Source organism: Pantherophis guttatus, chromosome 12 (assembly GCF_059756535.1).
Source record: "Pantherophis guttatus breed Tessera chromosome 12, ASM5975653v1, whole genome shotgun sequence".
Lineage (NCBI taxonomy): Eukaryota > Metazoa > Chordata > Lepidosauria > Squamata > Colubridae > Pantherophis > Pantherophis guttatus.
In genome coordinates, this window is record NC_142074.1 from 8,282,027 (window position 1) to 8,302,469 (window position 20,443).

The 20,443-nt window shown below is 38.9% G+C and overlaps 1 protein-coding gene across 1 annotated transcript in view; it reads left to right on the forward strand.

The window, feature by feature from the left end:
• The window catches only part of SMARCA1 (SNF2 related chromatin remodeling ATPase 1), a 45,023-nt gene extending 24,959 nt beyond the window's left edge, over positions 1-20,064 (forward strand). The window contains exons 17-24 of the mRNA XM_034435016.3: positions 968-1,078; positions 1,197-1,310; positions 1,927-2,049; positions 6,330-6,462; positions 8,705-8,823; positions 10,483-10,695; positions 17,549-17,659; positions 19,578-20,064. Of these exons, the coding sequence (XP_034290907.2) occupies positions 968-1,078; positions 1,197-1,310; positions 1,927-2,049; positions 6,330-6,462; positions 8,705-8,823; positions 10,483-10,695; positions 17,549-17,659; positions 19,578-19,649 (996 nt within the window). The 3' untranslated portion in view covers positions 19,650-20,064. The remainder of the gene's footprint in view (positions 1-967; positions 1,079-1,196; positions 1,311-1,926; positions 2,050-6,329; positions 6,463-8,704; positions 8,824-10,482; positions 10,696-17,548; positions 17,660-19,577) is intronic.
• Positions 20,065-20,443: the final 379 nt, after the last annotated feature.

A 20,443-nucleotide genomic window follows, 5' to 3' on the forward strand; every position in this document is an offset into this window, starting at 1 on the left:
TCTGGAATGGGTATAGGGTCTCCTGGTTGAGCAGATTGGTTGGACTAGAAGACCTCCAAGACCCTTTCCAGCTCTATTATTCTGTTAAATCAGATCAGCCAGGATTCCCCGTGGACAGAAATAGGTGAAGATTTAGTCCAGTAATATCAAGAACGTTGTCAACTATGTCAACTTGAATATTTATGGACTTCAATTCCCAATTCCCTGGAGTCCCCCAGCCAGCATATACAGCAGTGGGTCTCAACCTTCCTAATGCCGCGACCCTTTAATACAGTTCCTCATGTTGTGGTGACCCCCAACCATAAAATTATTTCTAAAACCATTGAAAATATGTGTTTTCCGATCGTCTTAGGCGACCCCTGTGAAAGGGTTGTTCGACCCCCAAAGGGGTCCCAACCCACAGGTTGAGAACCACTGATATACAGTAAATCAAACCACTATTTTTTTTAAAATTACCAAATGTCTATCCCCCATTAATTTTGCTGTCAATGCATGAAATAAGCATAGTCCAACCAGTGTAGAATGTACGATGCATGAAAGTGGTCCAAAAATTAATTATACCTAGGTCCAGGGGACGGATGCTTGGGAAAATGTATCCTAGTCAAGTTCATAATGGAATTCTCAAAAGAGTCCCACGAATGCAATTAATTTATTTTCTCTGAAGGAAACTGTCACCCAGGCTCATTCACGTGAAACAATGTACGTGCTCCTTTATTTCTTAATTTTCTCAAATTCAATACTGGTATGGTTTAACATATGGCAAGAAAGTTCATTACTTCTGTTTACTATTCAAGTTTCAATATTTTAAAAAAAGGCATCCTTCTGTTCAGGAGAAGAACATGAAAAAAAATACAGAAAGAATTAACCCAGCACACAACAATTTATTCAGGTTTTTGTAAAAGAAGCACCTGGGTCAGTAAGAACCTAATAATCTTCCCTGTCCTTTTAATGGGTTTATTTTTTCTAGCTGAGCATGATGGAATGGATCGAGCCTCCAAAACGAGAACGCAAAGCCAACTACGCTGTGGATGCCTATTTTAGGGAAGCTCTCCGTGTCAGTGAGCCTAAAATCCCAAAGGTCAGCACTGTAACTTTCTATGTTACACAAAACAAAGAGCTAATATATTCATTTTCATGAATGCGCAAATAAAAATTAGAATAGCATTGATACTCATATTATGTGTTTAATTTCAAAGGCTCCGCGACCGCCTAAGCAGCCAAATATTCAAGATTTCCAATTCTTTCCACCACGGTTATTTGAACTTCTTGAAAAAGAAATCCTCTATTATCGGAAGACGATAGGTTATAAGGTAAGAAACTACAACCTTAATATTAAATAAATAATACTCTAGAATTAAATAACACCCCCCTCCGAATTTACAAAGGCATCCTTTTTAAAATCAACTTTTTGTAGCACTGGCCCATTCCAAACAGGATATAGGTTATTACACAAATCACTTCTTCAGTGCCTAAGCACTGGACGGTGTGTATTCCTGCTGTGTCTTCTCCACATATACACACACGTTATATTCATGATATCCAGAAGCTTTTGGAAGCTTTAAAGAGAGCTCTTGGACATGTATTGGCTACTTATGTATTGCTGTTACTGGTACACTTGTGTGGAACAAGTGCCTGCGAGCCATTGAGGAGGAAGGGGAAAGAAATGAGTTATGATAGGTTATGTTCATCTTGCCTGAAGAACTTTCTGAGGCCTGTAAACACAAGTAAAAAGAATGTTTCTCTACTATTGCCCCGATGCCAGAGAAATATTTCCTCTCCTAACAAATCCCCAGTAGATGAAAAATGCATCAATCTTGCCTTTTGGCGTTTCAGAGAAAGGCCATAAAGGGAGCCAGAGAGGCCTCTATCCAGAACTCTTAATAGCATTGCTCGCTTACTATTCATTCACTTCATTGCTGGTTTTAGGTCCCCAGGAATCCTGACCTTCCAAATGCAGCTCAGGTGCAGAAGGAGGAACAGCGGAAGATTGATGAATCAGCTCCTCTCTCTGCCGAAGAGGCTGAAGAGAAAGAAAGGCTGCTCACCCAGGTATATATATGGCTTCTGGGCTTCACGTTTATTTCTTATTAAAAAAGAAGAAGAAGAACCTGTGATTATCAACCCGTCTGCTTGCTGTGCAAGACATTACCGTAATTATCCCCTGGAAAACTGCAAATGCTGTCTGATCATATGGATTAATTTGTAATTGCGTTGACTCGAAGCCAGAGTTGGCAGGTCTATATGCAGCCCCTCCCTCCATCCCCAAAGGGGGGAAGGGGGAGTAAATGAGATATTTAATGCATATATTTTACATTGAAACTCACACATTATCCCCTAAATAAGATAATGTTGTTGACCATAACGTGACAGCCATCCCCTACAGCTGTTGGAGGCAGGGAAAAATAAATAATTGTGTAAGCCCCAGCTGGGAAAAAACCCACATTACCAATAAAGGAGGATATTTGTAGCTCAGGGCTGAAATGAAGAGTGCTTGGTGCTCGGTGCTCTCTGAGCTTGGTTGTTTTCTTGCAGACATTTCATTACCCAAATGAGGTAACTTAATCAATACAGGCAGTCCTTGATTTATGACCACAATTGAGCCCCAAATTTCTGTTGCTAAGCAAGACTTTGTTAAGTGAATTTTGGCCCATTTCTTCCCACAGATGTTAAATAAATCAACTGCAGTTGTTAAGTTAGTAACATGGCTATTAAATGAATCTTGCTTCCCCATTGACTTTGCTTGGCAGAAGGTCACAAAAGGAGAATCACATGACCCCAGGACACTGCAGCCGTCATAAATAGAGTAAGTTGTCAAGTGTCTGAATTTTGATCATGTGACCATGGGGATGCTGCAACGGTGATAAAATGTGAAAAATGGTCTTAACTCACCTTTTTTCAGTGCTGCTGTAACTTCGAATGGTTACTAAATGAACAGTTGTAAGTAGAGGACTACTCCTGCTAGCACTGATGATGTTACCTAGTTTGGGTAATGAAAGGTCTGCAAGAAAACAGCCAAGCTCAGAGAGCACCAAGGACCCTCCTGAAAAAAAGCTGTCCATCTTTAGTGGTTATGCTCTGAATTCCTGTTTGCAAATATTGAAAGAGAAGGGATTCTAGTCTTTTGTTTTCAAAATGCAATGACCAAGTTCTCAGTAGCTAAGTAAAGTTAGAAAGTGGGAATTCGACAAAGAGAACAGTTGAAACTGACACAGTTCAAACTGAATCTAAAGGTTTGGCTTTTACCAAAATAAACCTCTCTCCTCTTCTGCAGTGGATTACTATTTATTGGCTGACCGATCCTAAGTTGAGGTCTACCAGTAGTGGATGCTTCCAGGCACTTTATGTTTAACATTTCATCAGTAACTTTCTGGCACAAAGTCTGCAAGTTTAGATTTTGTTACGTTTTTAATGAGTGTTGTTGAATCAGTGTAATTACTTTTATGCCTGAATTGCTGGGCTATTCAAACATAATTTTTAACACTCTTTGCATGTTATGAGATAGGAAGCATAGAGCTTTGTTGCATTATTCTCCAACAAAATATAACATTCTTAATATATCCTTCTATATTAGCACTTATATATTAAGGATACATATACTTGAATCCTCCACTTGAAAGGTTGACTTAACAACTGTCTTTTGATCATTTAAATTGCCAGTGTCAGATGAAGTGAATCTTACAATGAAAATACAGATGGCTCCTAATCTCTCTTCAGAGAGAGGAAACATTTTTTTACAACAGTTTAATGTTTGAAAATAGGTACATAAAACATCTGAATCTTTTCGCCCTGGTCTGTTTACATTTCTTTTTACATTTTTCTATCCACATATTATTGGTCGAGTCAAATCAATATGACTGTCTTGCTCTTTGTTTGAATTTTTATTTTTACAACTGATAATCCCAACATGGTAGAACATCCGTAAAAGCAAAGAAATGCAGCTTGATGTTAAAGTGTGCATTTCAGCTATTATCTAAAAATATACAGCTGTTTCAGCAGATGGTAGCAGCTGCTTGATATTGTCTGGGTTCTGAAGTTAAATAGAATTGAGTCAGATTAGTACATGGTAGAGATTCCTACAGGAAATGCCAGGTTTGTAGGCTGGATTGGGAAAATTTGAAGAAAATTTTGCCACAGGAAAAACATGGAAAGCCACTTCTATATTCTATCCTGCTGCAACAAGACTAGCATGGATGTGTCCCTAAAGTCTCCCAAAACTGCCTCACCTTGAAAGAGACTCTGCATATGCAAAATGTTTTGAATTTGAAGAGCCCCCTCCCCAAATACAGGTAGTCCTCGATTTACAACCACAATTGAGCCCAAAATTTCTGTTGCTAAGTCAGACATTTGGTAAGTGAACTTTGTCCCATTTTACGACCTTTCTTGCCACAGTTGTTAAGTGAATCACTGTAACTGTTAAGTTAGTGAACAAGTTGTTAACTGAATCTGTCTTCCCTATTGATTTTGCTGGACAGAAGGTCGCAAAAGGTGATCACATTATCCTGGGACACTGCAAGCATCATAAATATGAACCAGTGGCCAAGCGACAGAATTTTGATCATGTGACCATGGGGATACTACAATGGTCATAAGTGTGAAAAACGGTCACAGGTCACTTTTTGCAGTGCTGTTGTAACTTTGCATGGTCACTAAATGAACTTTTGTAAATTGAGGACTACCTGTATCTTAAGCATGAAACACGCTACACGCAGACATTTGGCAAGTATTTTAAGACCAAAAAAGTTTGGGAACTTGAAATATTTCCAAATTAGAACAGACTGTTTCTGGCTGAAAATGGCTATTTTGTGCTCAGAAGAACATTTCAACCCTGAGATAGTTGACATATGAAAGGCTTCACGTATCCCTTAATTGGGCTTTTATGGGCAAGTCGTTCTGTGAGTTAGAACTGTGAGTTAGTAGAGCTTAATCCCAGATTTATATGCACAGCGTTGAATCTGCTCCATTCAAAAATAGACTGACATTAGCAAAACCAAATACAGGTAGTCCTTGACTTATGACCACAATTGAACCCAAACTTTCTGTTCTTAAGTGAGACACTTCTTAAGTGAATTTTGTCCCATTTTACAACCTACCTTGCCACCGTTGTTAAGTGAATCACTGCAGCTGTTCACTTATTAAGACTGTTGTTAAATGAATCTGGCTTCCCCATTGACTTGGCTTGTTGGAAGGTCGCAAAAGGTGTGATCACATGACCCTGGGATATAGCAACCATCATAAATACGAACCAATTGCCAAGCATCCAAATTTTGATCCCATGACCATGGGGATGCTGCAGTGGTTGAAATGGCCGTAGGTCACTTTTTTAAAGTGCTGTTGTAATTTTGAACAGTCACTAAATGAACTGTTGTAAGTTGAGAACTTCCTGTAGCTAATAGTCATGCGGATGTTAATCCATGCTTCAAAAAGTACCTCATTTCTTGTTGCTGATTTATTGTTTTATACAAAGGGTTGGAAGGATATTTTTTGTCTTAAGAGCAGAAGTTTTTCCATCATAGAGTGGTTCTTTCTGGATGAAGGAAATGTTTGTTGTGTACACTGGCTGGTTTTCAGTATATCTGATCTCAGAAATAAGAGTCATATCTAGCATTTTACAGTAATTTTGCAATTGGTCAAACACTGATTATCAATGGCACACTATATAAAATATTTGACATTTGTCTCTCCAGTAATTAACTTTGGTTGCTGCCAACCTTTAGAGGTTCCTGATTTAATTATTTAAAAGTTTAATGATGTTTAAGGAACTCTTTTGAGTGCCAATTTTTTGTTTATATTCCTTCCATAGTCAATAGATTTTTTTCATGCTCCCCCCCTCCATATTTTATCAAAAGTATGCATGGGAACTGGGGATTTTCTTCCCTTCCAGGTGTTAATTTCATTCACCATTTGCTTTGTAAGTGTTTGAAACAGAATGTTCCTGCGTTTAGTTCCAGAAGATTGCCTGTGACATCTGGACAAGTGCCCTCATATTCTTAAAGGGGTTTTTTTTTGTTAGTTACTTGTAATTGTTCAAGTGTGATACAAGTGAAAGCCTGCTAAGATTTGGACTGAACTTTGTTTCTTTGGAGACTTGCCATTTACAAGCATGAATAGAACAACTTCCCTCCCTTATGTGTGAGGAGATGTGTTTAAAAATAACTCAGCTTTTTATGACTTGAGTAATAAACCCGGGATAATAGATGTTTATGGAAATACTGCAAGATCATTAACCCCTGTAATTATTATGTGACATTGTACCAAGGCATTAATGAACAAATCCAACTGTATCCTCCTAAGATGCAAGATCTGACAAAAACAACTTCTTCTTTTAACAGGGTTTTACAAACTGGAACAAAAGAGACTTCAATCAGTTTATTAAAGCTAATGAAAAATATGGCCGTGACGACATAGATGATATTGCCCGTGAGGTGGAAGGAAAGTCACCTGAGGAAGTTATCGAGTATTCAGGTGCGTTAATCGTTCCTTGATTAATTAAGAATGATTGCGAACAGTTCATTTTTTTTTCCTATTGGGTTACCTTTGTAATTCTACCAAGGATGGAGAAACCTGAGGAACTTGTAATGTGGAAAGAAGGAAATGTTCTGGATGGAAAGATTTAAGATCTGCCGAGGGATTATGCCAAGATTGATGCACCATAACCCTGTAGCTGTTCCCATTCCTGCACTGATTGAGTTTTAGTTATAGAACATAGAACATAGAATAATAGAGTTAGAAGGGACCTCAGAGGTCTTCTAGTCCAGCCCCCTGCACAAGCAGGAGACCCTATACCATTTCAGACAAATGGTTATGACATACTTCACTTGAGAGCCACGGTGGTGCAGTGTTTAGAATGCAATACTGCAGGCTACTTCTGCTGTCTGCCGACTGCCTGCAATTTGGCAGATTGAATCTCACCAGGCTCAAGGTTGACTCAGCCTTCCATCCTTCCGAGGTGGGTAAAATGAGGACCCTCGTTATTGACAGTGCTGTGGCTGGCAAGGCAGAGGGAGAGTGGCTAGATTTATTATTTCTTTCTCCTGACCACATTATAAGGCTGATCACCGTTTGGTTGAGTGATGGATTCACAAGAATCCCAGATGCATTTCCAATGCAAACATAATTCTGCTTTGCAAACTTGGCCATACTTTTGAAGGGCAGCAGCATTCTTTCAAATATTTCCCATCCTGAAGGGTCCAGGGCTCTACTTAAAAGCCTCTTCTTCCTTCCACACGCCACTCCCTTTGCTATCATTTGGGGTCATTCTGTGCCCTCTATTTTCACACATATAAGGGCCTTCATATATAGAGTTGGGTACTAAAGCCACAGATTGTTCCCACAGGAGCTTCAGGCACAGCATGTAAATACATTTCAGAAAATAAAGTATAGTTGCTTCTTAAATGGAGTGTAATTGGCTCAAGCACCCTTCCAGTTCCAAAGCTACAAATTCTAGTTTCAAGACTTACATATGTATATGTCCAGGTAGAAATTAGGGAGAAAAGAGGTGGTTTCATTGCTATTACCTGTGGCATCTGGAATGGTGCATTGTTTCAATAATTACAATGTGAGAATGACAGAGATTAAAGAAGAAAATGGAAGAAGTTGTTATGCACTACCAACTTCTGAGCTCCTATAATACTTCCCACATTGATCAAGGATAGTCCTGGGGACAAGATATTCTTTAATCTTGTAGTTTTCAGTTACGATTAAAAAAGCAACAACGGCCAAGCCTGTTTTATGCTTGCCTGGATGCTCTTCTAGAAAAAGAAAGTTCCTGATTTGGATAAAATTCTGTCTTTTGTACAAGTTGTTTTGATGGCACCTTTTGAAATGTTCCATTTGCAGTTGTTCAACATCAATACCGAAAACTCAGAAGACTTTACAGCCCTCCGTGAGGCATTTAGAGGAACTAGCTGGTTCACCCCATAAAACTGAATACAGGAAAAATCGGGACACAATATTTTTACACAATGCCTGATTTACCTTTGGAATTCATTATCATTAAAATATAGTGCTGGCTGTCAGCTTGGCCAGCTTTAAAAAAAAAAAAGGATTCCACTGATTCAGGGGGAATCATAGGGATCACTGGCTGTTTGCCTCAATGGCACTGGATCTACCTCTGAAAACTCTGCTGGGAGGCTAATGGACTCCTTGTGCAGTTGGTTGGCCACTGAGAATAAACAGCTAGACCAGATGGGGCACGGTTTCTGTTTTTGTTGCGTAGAGTCAACTTGAAATGCGAGAAACTGCATTTTGTAGCAGATGGAAAGGCCTGTTGGCTTTAGCCTGTACCTCTTTTTTCTGTGCCTCTTCCACCCACCCTTGAATAACACTTAATAGGCTTTAAGCTTAATCGCTTATTTTAAAGTTACATTTTCTCTCCAACTTATAATGCTCTCTTTGAAAGAAATGTCTGAAAAAATTTGTAGGAAATTTGGATTGCTTCATCTACTTCTACAAATTCAGTCAGATACGTATTTTCTTTCTTGTTTTGAATTTCTGAAAGATCTGAGAGCATTGGCATAAAAAAAGGTTAATGGCATAAAATATAACTTGGTAAGTTTTCAGAATATTTAAAACATTCTTCTCACTATAGAGATGCTGTAATTGCATTTAGCTCAGTTTATGGAACTCAGTGCTTTAATTGCTTTGAAGTAATATTCCTTTTATTATGGAACATGTAAGATTATTATTATTATTATTTTAATTTCAGCTGTATTTTGGGAACGTTGCAATGAACTCCAGGACATTGAGAGGATCATGGCTCAGATTGAAAGAGGAGAAGCCAGAATACAGAGGAGGATTAGCATCAAAAAAGCACTGGATGTCAAAGTAAACCTGTCCATTGATATTCTCCTAATTAATCTTGTCCTTCAAAAATCAGCTGGTGGTGATTCCCCCCCCCCCCCCCCCGCTGACAAAATTATTCTCTGCCCTTTCCTAATTTTTCATTTCAAAACTTCCATAACCAATTCAGAAGTAGGCAAACTTAGTCTTTGTGTTGATACGTGTTTATAAGGCTGTAAGAATTGAAATGCCCCAATATATTAATTTACATCAAGCTTGTGTTAGACATTTAGCAACTACATAGATATTTTTTCTCTCCAACAGTCTGTCCTTAATCTGGTGTTTCAAGTTTTTCAACAGTACAGCCACTGCCACTGTAACGGAATCCATCCGCATTATTATTGTTTAAATTGTGTGAGTGTGACAAGTGGGAGTTTTGTGATGGGGAGGTTACATCAGGTGAGGGTCATTGGGAGGTGAACTGGTGGGGGGCTTGCGTGGATTGGTTGTGGGTCGGTGCTGTCTCTGGTTAGCTGTGTGGTTGATTTGGATTCTGAAGGGTTTGTAGGCTGGCTGTAGGAACCTGGCTACCGGTGGCACTCCGGATACGTTTCAAGGTGCTGGTGCTCACCTATAAAGCTCTTCATGGCTTAGGCCCGGGATACTTGCAGGACCATCTCCAGCCGTTCTCCCATCGTCCTGTGCGCTCTCACAGAGTCGGCCTCCTCAGGGTGCCGTCGGCCAAACAATGTCGGCTGACGGCCCCCAGGAGGAGGACGTTCTCTGTGGGAGTCCCGAACCCTCTGGAATGGATTGCCCACTGAGCTCAGGACAGCCCCCGACCTTCTTTCCTTCCGTCGCGAGCTGAAGACGTGGCTCTTCCGCCAATTAAACTGATCCGTTTGGGGGTACACTGGGATAATTTTAAATTGTTTTTTAATTGGGTTACTGATTTTAATTTTGTATTGTATTGTGATTTGTATTGAATTTGTCATTTTGTAAGCCGCCTTGAGTCCCTAGGGAGAAAGGCGGCATATAAATTGCAATAAATAAATAAATAAATAAACCTACGAACCCCTCAGAATTCAAATCAACCACACAGCTAACTAGAGACAGCACCGACCCTCAACCAACTCACGCAAGCCCCCCCCCCAAGCAGTTCACCTCCCAGTGACTCTCACCTGTTGTAACATCCCCATCACAAGACCCTCACTTGACACACACATACCTGAAGCCCTTATAAACAGAAGAACATTAACATCCCCTAAACTCCACTGAAGGTGTTACCTAGCCTGGTAACGAAAAGTTTGGAAACCAACCCACAAGCTCGGAGAACAAACATTCACCCTTTCCTTTCCTTTGATACGAGTCACTCTTCTTTTTTCTTCCACTTTCCCAGCATTAGAGCCATTTCCAGAAAGCTAAGTCTTCACATAATGTCTCCGAAACAGGATGATTTGTCCCAATATAAGCATACCGCTATTCTGGTGTTACATCGCCAGTATTAAGACCTTAATGCTTAGAACTACTAAATACATTTTGAGCGGAAGTGATTTATTTGCTTTGACCTTGGTGTAATTACAGTGAATTTCCTGCCCTTGAAATAAGAGTGCATAGCTATTGAATGAGATGCAGACAAATGCCTAGCAGAAGAAATCTGATACATGCATATATGTTTATATATATATATTTAAAATTTTTTAGATTGCAAGGTATAAAGCCCCTTTCCATCAGCTGCGAATTCAGTACGGAACCAACAAAGGCAAAAATTACACAGAAGAAGAAGATCGATTTTTGATATGCATGTTGCATAAAATGGGATTCGATAAAGAAAACGTGTATGAAGAGCTAAGACAGTGTGTGCGCAATGCGCCCCAATTCAGATTTGATTGGTTTATTAAGTCCAGAACCGCCATGGTAAGCAAAGGGTCTGCTGATACGGGCTTGGTTTATGTCTGCATGTCTTTTGTTTGTTTGTTTTAACTCCTTTTGGTTTTATAGATCTGATTGTGTCATTCTATTTTTATTTTGAAATAGTTAACTATTTATTTTGCAAAAGAAAAAAATATTAAAAATCTGCTTCTCTTGAGCTGTTTTGCTCTAGTGCCACATCTGTATGGCTATCCATTTCCCATCTAAGAATATGTGATATCCAGATTTCAGAAGTGTCATCATAGAGATGGAAGGGACCTTGGAGGTCTTCTGTCCAACCCCCTGCTCAAATAGGAGATTCTATACCATTTCAAACAAGTGGCTATCCAGTCTCTTCTTAAAAACCTCCAATGATGAAGCACCCACAACTTCTGAAGGCAAGGCATTCCACTGGTAGAGTGTTCTCACTCTTAGGAAATTTCTCCTTAATTCCAGGTTGCTTCTTGATTGGTTTCCATCCATTGTTTCTTGTCTTGCCTTCAGGGCTTTGGAAAAATAGGTTGACCCTCAAGTACTGGAATATTGCTATCATGTCCCCCCAGTTCTTTTTTTCTCTAGACTAGCCAAACCCAAATCCTGCAACCATTCTTCATATGTTTTAGTCTTTAGGCCTTTAATCATCTTAGTTGTTCTTCTCTGCACTTTTTCCAAAATCTCAACATCTTTTTTGTAATCTGTGCAGAACTACATCAGGAACTGACATAACAAAACACTAGCATCCCAAAGATACTTTTTCAAAGTACTTTCTTTGTCTCTTTGTTAGAGACAAAGTCCAGTTAAGAAAAAGTGCCTTTGGCTTCTGAAAAAGCACCTTTGGGACAATCATGACCTGGATGGCTGAGAATCTCTATAGACATAATATTGGCATGTAAAGAACTAGAATTGGGGTCTGTTTGATGACATTGAAAATTAAAAGAAATTTGCCTGTTGTAATGCCAAGGTAACTATGATTTGTTTAGATGAATTGTCACTCTTTGGGGTTATTGTTATATTCTGGATAACATCCGCACTGGAATATTTTTAAAGCTCCATTGGATATATCGGGATCCATTTAAACAATTTACATGTGCTTTATGTTGATTATCTTCTTAAATTCTGCCTGAAGTGAAGATAAATTTTCCCTGCAAAAACAAATGTACAATTGTTTGACTTTGGGCAGATAAAATGAAATGACATATTAAATTTTAACTGCAGAGGATATCATTGTTAAATTGTCTCTGCGGTGTATCATTTCTAAACCTCAGCATGAATTTCTAGAACTATTTTCTTTAGCATAAAAGAACATGAAAAGATGACCCAGACAAATGTGAGTTCCTTTGGGGAATATTCAGATTTAATGGCAAATCCCAATGCTTCCATAAGAGACCAATACTAAACAAATATATGTTACTCTCTAGCTTATGTAAAAGAATATCTCATTTTCCATAATTAGCTGCTTCAGCTTACCATAACTTGGTGTCTTCTACATGCAGCTACAATTCTCCCCCCATTCCCCCTTTTTTTGTCATAAACACATCAAGTTATTGGGGAAATCTGATTTTGAAGAACAAAAGGTGTTAATGCTCCCAAGAAGTTGGAACAATATAGTAAAAAGTCTATAAAATTAGTAAGGATAAATGGCTAAGAGAGAGGACACGAAGAAAATGGGTAAAGGGGTTTATTTCCATTTTCTTAACATGAGGACTTGGCTTCATCTAGTAAAATGCACTTGTGGAGAATTCAGGACAGGCAGGAATTTGTTGACACAAGGTATAATGATAAGACACTAGTTTAGATAAGCCTTCTCCATATGTCCCCTCCAGATGTGTGGGTGCTGCAACTCCTTGACTTCCCAACCATGTTGGACCCATGACATCTGGAGGATACCATGTTGTAGAATAGGGGTGTTGAAGTCAAGGCCCGTGGGGCCCACGGGGTTGGTCTGGAAATGGCAAAGGACCAGTCTCTGGCAGCCAAAACAGGGCATGGGGTGGGCTGCACGTGGACGGCTTCCTACAGCCCTCTGCCGGCCCAAACGGGGCATGGGCCCGTGCATGATCCCCCTGTCCCCTGTTTTCAGCCTGGACAGCCTCCAGGCCTCCCGCCCCCCAAGCTGGCCCGTGGAGAACTACAATGCTGATCCGGTCCTTGAAGAAATCCTGTTTGACTCCTCTATTGTAGAGATTGCATCTACCATTTTTATAGAGGAGCAGTGGTGATTAGTAATGCCACATCCAGGCTCAATATATCTCTGAATGCCAATAACTCAAAAGTGACAATGGAGTGGGAAATGTTCTACTTACAGGATTCCTAGGAGAAACTGAGGGGTATTGTGGTGAGCGTCTAAAACAGATGAATCCTTAATGTGAATCAATGAGTCTCTTTTTATATCCAGACATCGATTCTATTCACTTATTGGTTTCATTCTTGAAACTTCTCAAAACATCCGTGCTTAAATATACAAAAGGGAAAAAAAAAAAGCAAATATGATATGTTTCTGCATTTTGCTTGGAAGATCTTCATTATGTTCCGATGGCCACAAGATGTCTCTCTGGTTCTAGATAAATTAGCTGATTTACCTCTGTGTGGCTCATCAGCTCTGCTTTCATTTGAAAAAATATTTTTCAGAAAACCCATATAATTCTACAGCAAATCTTATTTTCTTGCAAGCATATAGCTTACACAGTATGAATCTATAAGTGGTGCGATCATTTCTATAAGACTCCTGTTTCTTCTTCTTTCCCAATCTTTACCTTTAGATGCTCTGCTTTAGTAGCGGCCTTTCTTCTTAGTGACAGTGATAAAGATGGGATCGTTAAACACTACTGATTTTCAGATCTGTTCTTTTCAAGGCATGATGTTTGCCTGTTCCCAGTGTACATTTTTTCTATTAGTCCAGGTTTGTTGGTGTATGTATTCTGTTCTGAGCTAGTCAGTATACTGTATCATTTTTCATCATTAACTTATATGCCTCATGGTCTATATCAGTGAAAAACAATATTTCTTCCTTTTAGGATGCAGGCAAGTTTTCCTGCCCCTCATAGTGGAGATTCCATATTTTGACAATTTCTTTATGATCGAAAAATAGTCACTGCTGATAATATGCGTAACACCAGCACTTCGTTTCTCTACTTCCTTCTGTTCCAAATGATGGCTGTGTTGCAGTAACTACTCTTAATTAGAAAACAACCTGGAAACCACCTAGAAAACTTCAAACTCTAAGGTTACTACTTACAGAAATGGAATATTAGCAACAAAAAGGCATCTAGTAATACTACGTGATTTGAATGTCAAAATATATGGCAAATATTTTACAGGAAGTTTCATGGAATAATTAAAAGCTTATAGCAGTGATTATAAAGAGCCCTTGTGAACAAGTACAGCTCTCTGTTCTTATTAGAGATGTGAATATAATCTTTATAATTTGGGGCAACATGGAATACAAATAAGGAAACAAAACTCTTGATGTGCCTTATATGTGTGAAGAGATAGCATAGTTACAAATAATATCTAAATTCAGGTTTGAAAAAACAGTCTGAAGTTGATACTACAGCAAAATATTGCTAATGTTTCTCCATTAATTTGCAAGAGTTGGTATTGTGCTCAGTGTCTCCCATAAATACATTTTCCAAAGCAGGGGATGTAGCTTGGCAGAAGTACCAGCCAATATTTATTGATCTAATACTCCTATTACAGTGATGGTCTGAATGGCAGTGATAACTTCCAGTAAATCCTAATGTCTCCATTGCCCTTATGTCTCCATGGCCAAACAATGATTCACGTTGATGTAGAAATATGAGAAGGAAGGAGCTCTTGGAAAATCTTCAAATTATGAAAGAGAAGTTCAGAGTAAAGATGTTTCATACTTATATAGGCTTGGAATACTTCCAAAATACTCAAGGTATTTTTGTTTTCACAATTCAGTTTTGAGGTTGGTTTGTAACATAAGGAAGTCAAAATCTCACCGGTCTTCTGCTATTGCCATATTTGAACAAGGAAACAATTCCCAGTGTAGTGCGTTAAATGAGTGGGAAGGTGAACACCTGGTATTGTGCATTCCTCCGTAACTAGGGAACGTTTTTAAATAGTCTAAAATATGTTGAACTGTTTTTGGGCTGCGCATAAAAGCTGGAAGAAACTCAGATACCAGAAATTCTTAGGGAATCTGGGGGGCTGAAAGTCTGTTTTCATTCTAGTCATTGCTGTGTCCTTTTTTCTTTTTTTTTTTTTATCAAAATGGCACTCCATGAGAAGAAGAATAGCTGTTTTTTTTTAACATACCTGGTCTTGTTTCATTCTGATTTTGGTACAATAATTCATATTGGTCCGTTCTGTATCTGCATTTCTTCATCTTATGGTGAATACAAGCCCCAAATTTGACCATTCTTAGTAGAGGCTTGTTCACAGAGAGCTTAAATGCTAAGCGGTGTAGTTTTGGAAGAAAAGCTGGAGGTTGCAGGTCTTTTCCCCCTTCCCTCCATTATTTAGTCTGTGGGTCTTATGGAGGAGTAGTTATTTCACTTTTTGAACGGCTTTTGTTGCCCTCAAGTGAGAGCATCACTTCAGTGAAATATTATTTGCTACCATAATTAAGCATATTGAGATCGTATTCCAAGCCAAAAAAGATTTATAATGAGATTGATGTGTTTGGTGTTAAAATCACAAGCGGTGTTTATAGCACTCACGTATCCAAATTTTAGACGTATTTTAAATAACACAATCTGTTTCTCTATATAAAATGGTTGATTAGCAGAGAGTACAGGAAATTTTATTGTATGGTTGTAAGGCTTAGGAAGGGATGTTTCAGTGGAGAAAACACTGCTGCTGTTAATTGGACCAACTCATCTTCTCCCTTCCTGGTTGTGAAGTGTATGAAACGGTCAACTAAAAATACTTTTCAAAATATTTTTTGACAACATTTCCATCTGTCAATTACAAATGGATCCTCACATACGCTACATTGGTACAGTTCTTGAAAAGAACTTCATGCATGTGAAGCCCCACACAAGCTAAAGAACTGGCAGCTGGGGCTTCATATTTTTCTACGCATAATAAATAATAACTTGTTTCACTTGTGTCCTGCCCAATTCAATAAGACTGGGTAGCTCTTAACAATCAAATTACAGTAAAATCAATAAAACAGAAGGATAAAAGATGGCAAAAGGGATGAAGTGAGGGGTTAGATGGACAGACACTTTATTTATTTTGATCATTGGCCAATAAAAGTGCATTGAATAAAACAAACCAGCATAAAACTATCCTCTAACAACAACTATTGGCAACCGTTTGTGGGTGAAGCTTACACATAATAAATATGAATTTATCTTGATTGTTTAATAGTCATGCAGATAAAAATGATCAGAGTGCCACGTAAATTTAAATAAAGAGCAATAATCAACTGGTGGCAAATATTCCTGCAGAACTGGCAATATAGAAGAACATGAGCTGTGGTTTCTATGGTACCCATATCACAGGAGAAGTGAGGGGCTCTTTGTCTCTTACCAAGGCCTGGGTCAAGGAATTTCTATGTCCAGTGCATAATTTTAAGAATTATGCCTATGCCACCCCATTTAGAGAACTCTTTCAGAATCAAGAGCTGTGGTGGCGCAGTGGCTAGAATGCAGTACTGCAGGCTACTTCTGCTGACTGCCGGCTGCCAGCAGTTCAGTTCGATTCTCACCAGTTCAAGGTTGACTCAGCCTTCCAACCTTCTGAGGTTGGTAAAATGAAGGCCTAGATTGTTGGGGGCAATCGGCTGACTCTGTAAACTGCTTAGAGAGGGCTGTGAAGCAGTATATAACTCTTAAGCGCTATTGTTAGTGCTGTCATAGAATCACAGACCCTGGAGGTCTTCTACTCCAACCCCCTGCCCAAAGAAGGAATCTTATGCTATCCTGGACATATGGTTGTCCAATCTTTTCTTGAAAATGTCCGGCGATGAAGCACCCACAACTCCAGGAGGCAAGCTATCCCCTCGGTTAATTTTCCTCACTGTCAAGAAATTCCTCCTTATTTCCAGGTTGGATCTCCCGCAGATGAGCTGCAACCTGTCCTGCCTTTAGGCGCTATGGAGAACAAAATAAACAGATAAGAAGGCTCTTGATTCTTTGCTATTTATGGTTTTAAGGAATGTACGGTTCTATGGTAAACCAAACTGAAAAGCAAAACAGGGCAATGTAAGAAAGGCAAAGGAATTTTCTGGAGAAAGATTCTCTTATGCCCCTTTCTATATGACAAAGCAAATCTCACCAAACGTACTTTAGATGAAGTTGTTCTCCAAAGTAGAAAAGGGCACAGTTGCGTTTATCTTAAAGCGGCCACCTGTTTCCAGAAAATCAGTCTGTCAGTGTCTACCCTAAAGGATTGCGGAGTGCTTTGGATTCCGTTTGCAGCTCTACCTTTTCCTGGGGTCTTAATGTCTGCCTTTTGGAACTGCTGCATGATCTCAGGGGATGGTGTGGATCTATATACAGAGATGCAGTTTGGTGTCATGTTCACAATTTTGTGTACTCCAGAGGGCTTTTCTGGAATTGGATTCAAAGTGCAGTTCAGCTCTACGCTTCAAGTAGTTATTCCACAATCTCATAGGGCAAAATGAGGGCTTTGGCCCGCCTCCTCTTCAATCCTTTGGATTATAACTACTTTAGAGTGCGTCCTACTGCTAAAGTCAACAAACATAAAAGCTACGTTGCCAGCATGAAGCACATTTTAATAAGATTTCTTGGCTTCGTTTCAGCCTTTCAGCGTGCATGAATTATCCGCGCCTCCTAGCCTGGACATCTTGCCTTTTAATGTTTCTGTTTGGCTTCCTTTGGTTAAAGTGCTGCAGAACTTGATATTTCCTTTTGATCTTATACAGGAACTCCAGAGACGGTGCAATACGCTCATATCACTCATTGAAAAGGAAAATATGGAAATTGAGGAAAAAGAAAAAGCTGAAAAGAAGAAGCGGGGAACCAAGACACCAGTGGTAATTAATGAATATCTTCTTGTCGCATTTATTTATTTTTTACATTTAAAACGCGTCACATTTCCTTCGGTGAATGCAGAAGAAGCTTTGAAACAGAAAGGAAAATAAATGTTCAAATTCAGTCGAAAAACATAAACCAGTAAAACTCAATTAATAACAACTCAAAAACCATATTGGCCAATAGGGGAAAATCTTGCAGCTGGATAAAAAAAAATGTATCCATCCTTCTAGAAAGGGGAAAAATAAAACAGCTGCCAAGATAATTTTTAAAAAACACTTCCAAACATTAGATTACAAGTTAAGTCTTTTCCAGTGGTGGGTGTTCAGGGACTCCTGAGAGAATGTGCAAGGCCATTGCATTTTGACTCTTCTGCTAGTGGGAGAGATTCACATGAAAGATATTGGTATCTGAAACTCAAATTTCTTTTGTTAGGAAAAAAATGAGTAAGAATTTGTAAAGGAGAAATCTGCTTCTTGGACAGTTTGCATAGAATGTACTGGTTAAAATGTGATGAGTTATACTGCTGAATGAATTCGAAATCTTTAAATACACAGTTGCAACAGAATTCACGAATTGCAGTCTTTGTAAAGTTAAGACTGGCTCCTAGAACTGCAGGGGTGAGAGAAAGTTGGTGAACCTTTTGAGACTATCCATAATCTTACTGTAACGTGTTTAGAGCTTCATTGGGTAGATAAAATGAATCTGGTTAAACAGCAACCCAAACGCATCGTTTACCATTTTTTGTTGGAAAAAAAGCATGTTAATTAGTTAGTTACAAAATAGAGTTGGAAAGGACCTTGGAGGTCTTCTAATAATCCAACTCCCTGCTCAAGCAGGAGACCCTATGCCATTTCAGACAAGTGGCTGTCCAGTCTTTTCTTAAAAACCCTCCAGTGATGTTCTGAAGGCAAGCTGTTCCACTGGTTAATTATTCTCACTATTAGGAAGTTTCTCCTTAATTCCAGGTGCTTCTCTCCTTGATTAGTTTCTACCCAATATAAGAAAAGGATGAAGTTCAGCAAGTTCAGACTTGCAAGATAGCACTATAGCAATAGCACTTAGACTGATATACCGCTTCACAATGCTTTTACAGCCCTCTCTGAGCAGTTTACAGAGTCAGCCTATTGCCCCCAACAATCTGGTTCCTCATTTTACTGACCTCGGAAGGATGGAAGGCTGAGTCAACCTTGAGCCGGTCAGGATCAAACTGTTGGCAGAATTAGTCTGCCATACTGCATTCTAACCACTGTACCACCATGGCTCTAAGATGTTTTTCTTAGAGCCAATCTCAATAAAAGACATTTTAGCCTTCCTGTGGAGTTGATCTCCTGGTTAGTATACCTACTGGGCCCGATAGCATGATCCACATACTGTACCTCTGTTATGAAAGGCAACCTCCAGTTGTGGCAACCAACCTTATGTGTTTTATAGCCCTTCAAAGTCAGGCAGGGTTATTGTTTAATTGATTGGAACATCTGACTCAGCTTCCCCCTTTAAAAGAGCTGGGTTTTTTTGGTAGGATGTTTTCAGTTTCCTCAGCAAAGTCACTGAATTTGATTAATGAGTTTAATAAAAACATGGCATACCAGTCTGTTTCAGATGGTGTCTGTTTAACTCAAATCGCTGTGTATTAGTAGAACTTATTTGAAGTTATGACCACATCGGAGGTCACAGACAGTTTTACAAGATTCCACATAGTTTTAAAAGGTTTGCAAATTTTCTCTCAGCACTGTGTGTCTTTTCAAAGGCCCTGTTTGTACATCTTTTGGGTCAAAATGTGTGTATATGGATGGATGAAAGGTAGCGAAGGTTCTTTGTTACCTTCAGCTGGCGACATAATGGCCTATTCAATTTCATTACTTTTCTAAAATACTGTATGAGTAATGAAAATGACATTTTCTTTTTTCCTCCCTTTAGTCTCAAAAAAGAAAAGCCGAATCTGCTACAGAAAACTCTGGGAAAAAAGATGCCAAGAAAGCAAAGACGTAAAACTGAGAAACAGTATCCAACTGAAAAAAAATATTTTCCTCTCTAACCCATGTTTTTGATGCTGTCTGTGTATTCCTAGTACCGTCTCCCTCAATTCCTCGTGGTTTTAATTTTTGCAAATCTGTATTTTTTACAATGCCTTCCTTTACCTATTGAGTAGCTTAATATTTTATGCATTCCAATATTTTTGTGCACTTGTACTTTGTGATATTTCTCATGTCTTCAGCAAAATTTACTCGGTCCTTGTTCTTCTAAAGATTGTGCTGAGTTTTTTTAGCTTTCATGTTTTATATGCTGCTGCTTTCATACAAACGAACCCCCCCCACTCCATTGATTCCGTAGTTGTATTATTGTTTGCTACTTTATATAATTGTGGAGAACTAAATGGAATTAAAATAGCCTGAGGTGAAAGACACATTTAACGTTGTCTACTCATTTTAAATTCTTTTTCATGTACAGCTTTTGATATTTTAAAGGAGTACTTACAGAATTGTCTGCAAGGATATCAAAAATGGTTTTTTTATTTTTGGAAAAGCAACTGGACTGATTCTTTTGAGGAGGAAGAAGATGTTTTGCTTCCTATCCTGGAAGCTTCATCAGTTATATTAGATGGTGTGGGAGATGGAAGGACAGTTATTGACAGTTGAGATTATTTGGGGTGAGAGGTGGGAGGGAATGATAGGTTCTGACAGGATGGTGGTTGGGGGATGGAAAGATTGTGTTTTCTTTGAAATCAACACTCTCTGAGAGCTGTTGTGGTTACTTGGGTCACCGGAATCAGAGACGTGGAATCT